At 35.6% G+C, this 1,530-nt stretch overlaps 2 protein-coding genes across 2 annotated transcripts in view; both read right to left on the bottom strand.

Annotated features, from left to right (window-relative positions):
- LOC118405753 (zinc finger protein 708-like) overlaps positions 1 to 1,530 on the bottom strand; it is a 23,714-nt gene that overhangs the window by 20,378 nt on the left and 1,806 nt on the right. The window lies entirely within an intron of this gene.
- Positions 1,082 to 1,530, bottom strand: part of LOC118405980 (zinc finger protein 234-like) — a 2,199-nt gene continuing 1,750 nt past the window's right edge. The window contains exon 2 of the mRNA XM_035805833.1: positions 1,082 to 1,086. Within this exon, the coding sequence (XP_035661726.1) occupies positions 1,082 to 1,086 (5 nt within the window). The remainder of the gene's footprint in view (positions 1,087 to 1,530) is intronic.

A 1,530-nucleotide genomic window follows, 5' to 3' on the forward strand; every position in this document is an offset into this window, starting at 1 on the left:
CGAAAGTTGTATGAAAATACTATCATAGTATAAACTGTGCTGTGTGGTGTAGGAATATGTCTGCTTTTAGACTGTAAGATTTTTAATTGTGATTTTTTTTTACAGTTCTTGTATAAATGAATACCCTTACGCAACTGCCTCTCCGGGTGAGCCGGCTGCAGTTCAATAGATCGAACCAGACTGTCTATCACAATTAGCAGTTCAACCAATGATAGCATGGCAATTAGCGGAGTCCCTGGATTTCCGTCAAATATTTGCATTTTTTTTAAACTTTGCATTTCTACGTTTAGACAAAGAGGCTAGCCGGCTGAGCAGGGATCAATCTATGACCTATTTGATATTATTAGTAGCATTCCTTACATTCATTCCATAACTTATATTCAACTGGGCCAGAAAAATTGCCTATACACATAAAAACGTATTTCATGAAGCTGTATTGACATATCAAAGTGTACAAAGAGGTCAGTGCTGTCTGCTATAGTCTGCAAAATTCTACAAACTAAACGATATAAGAGAACAAACGAAAATATCCAACTTACATGTACGTCGAAAAAGATTAGACATCCAGGTAATAAGATATGCCAAAAAGCATTTATTCAAGCAACTGGATATGATTTTCCAAAATGATATCCAGTTGCTTGAGTAACTGCTCTTTGGCATAACTTACACGTATCTTCTTGTTTCTGCACAGTTCACAAACGCGAGGAATATGAAATAATATAATGATGCAAATATGCTAAAAGTTTGTTGTATAGGCCATTCACATTAAGGTGTTGTTCTGGAGAATATTTTAGTTTTGGGGCCCAAATTGTACGTGGACTAAAGCAATTCTCAAAAGAAGTAAAAATGTATTCTATGAAGCTTCCTTTGCACACCAAAAAGTACAAAGGCTTCCGCATGGTCTACTACAAACTTCAGAATTCTACAAACTTAACTGTAGATATAAGGTAACACACGTAAATATCTAAAACGTGTAATATCTAGATACAGTCAGCGTCTTTACTGATTAAAAGACATATTTTATATATTTGCATAGCATTAGAGAGTTGTCAAATCGAAAGATGCATATGGCATATACCTATTATACTTAAAGAAAAAGGTGAATAGCCTTAGATTTACAACATAAGGTATCATATCTGCATGTAGAGTTTTATATGACAAGAGGGCAAAATTAAATCAAACATTGGCGAAGTCACATAGCCACACACACATAAATATGTGCGGTTTCTCACCGGTGTTTCTAGCCATTTGTTTCTTTAAATCAGACATTAATAAAGTAGCAGAACCTCAAACTTCACAATTGTAGGTTAAGGACTTCTCTCTCGAGTTTTTGCCCAAGTGCCATTTCAAATTTGACTTTTGTGCCGCACCAGGCTCACAAATGTTACATTTCTATGTTTTCTTAGTAGTGTGTTTAGCCATGATGCTTTAAAATGAGACCTTCGCCCTGCACAGTACCCACAAATAGTCTCTACCAGACTCCGGATCGCTGGAAAATCGTAAAAATGCAATAAATAGAGAGGAATACAA

Source organism: Branchiostoma floridae, chromosome 18 (assembly GCF_000003815.2).
Source record: "Branchiostoma floridae strain S238N-H82 chromosome 18, Bfl_VNyyK, whole genome shotgun sequence".
Classification (NCBI taxonomy): domain Eukaryota; kingdom Metazoa; phylum Chordata; class Leptocardii; order Amphioxiformes; family Branchiostomatidae; genus Branchiostoma; species Branchiostoma floridae.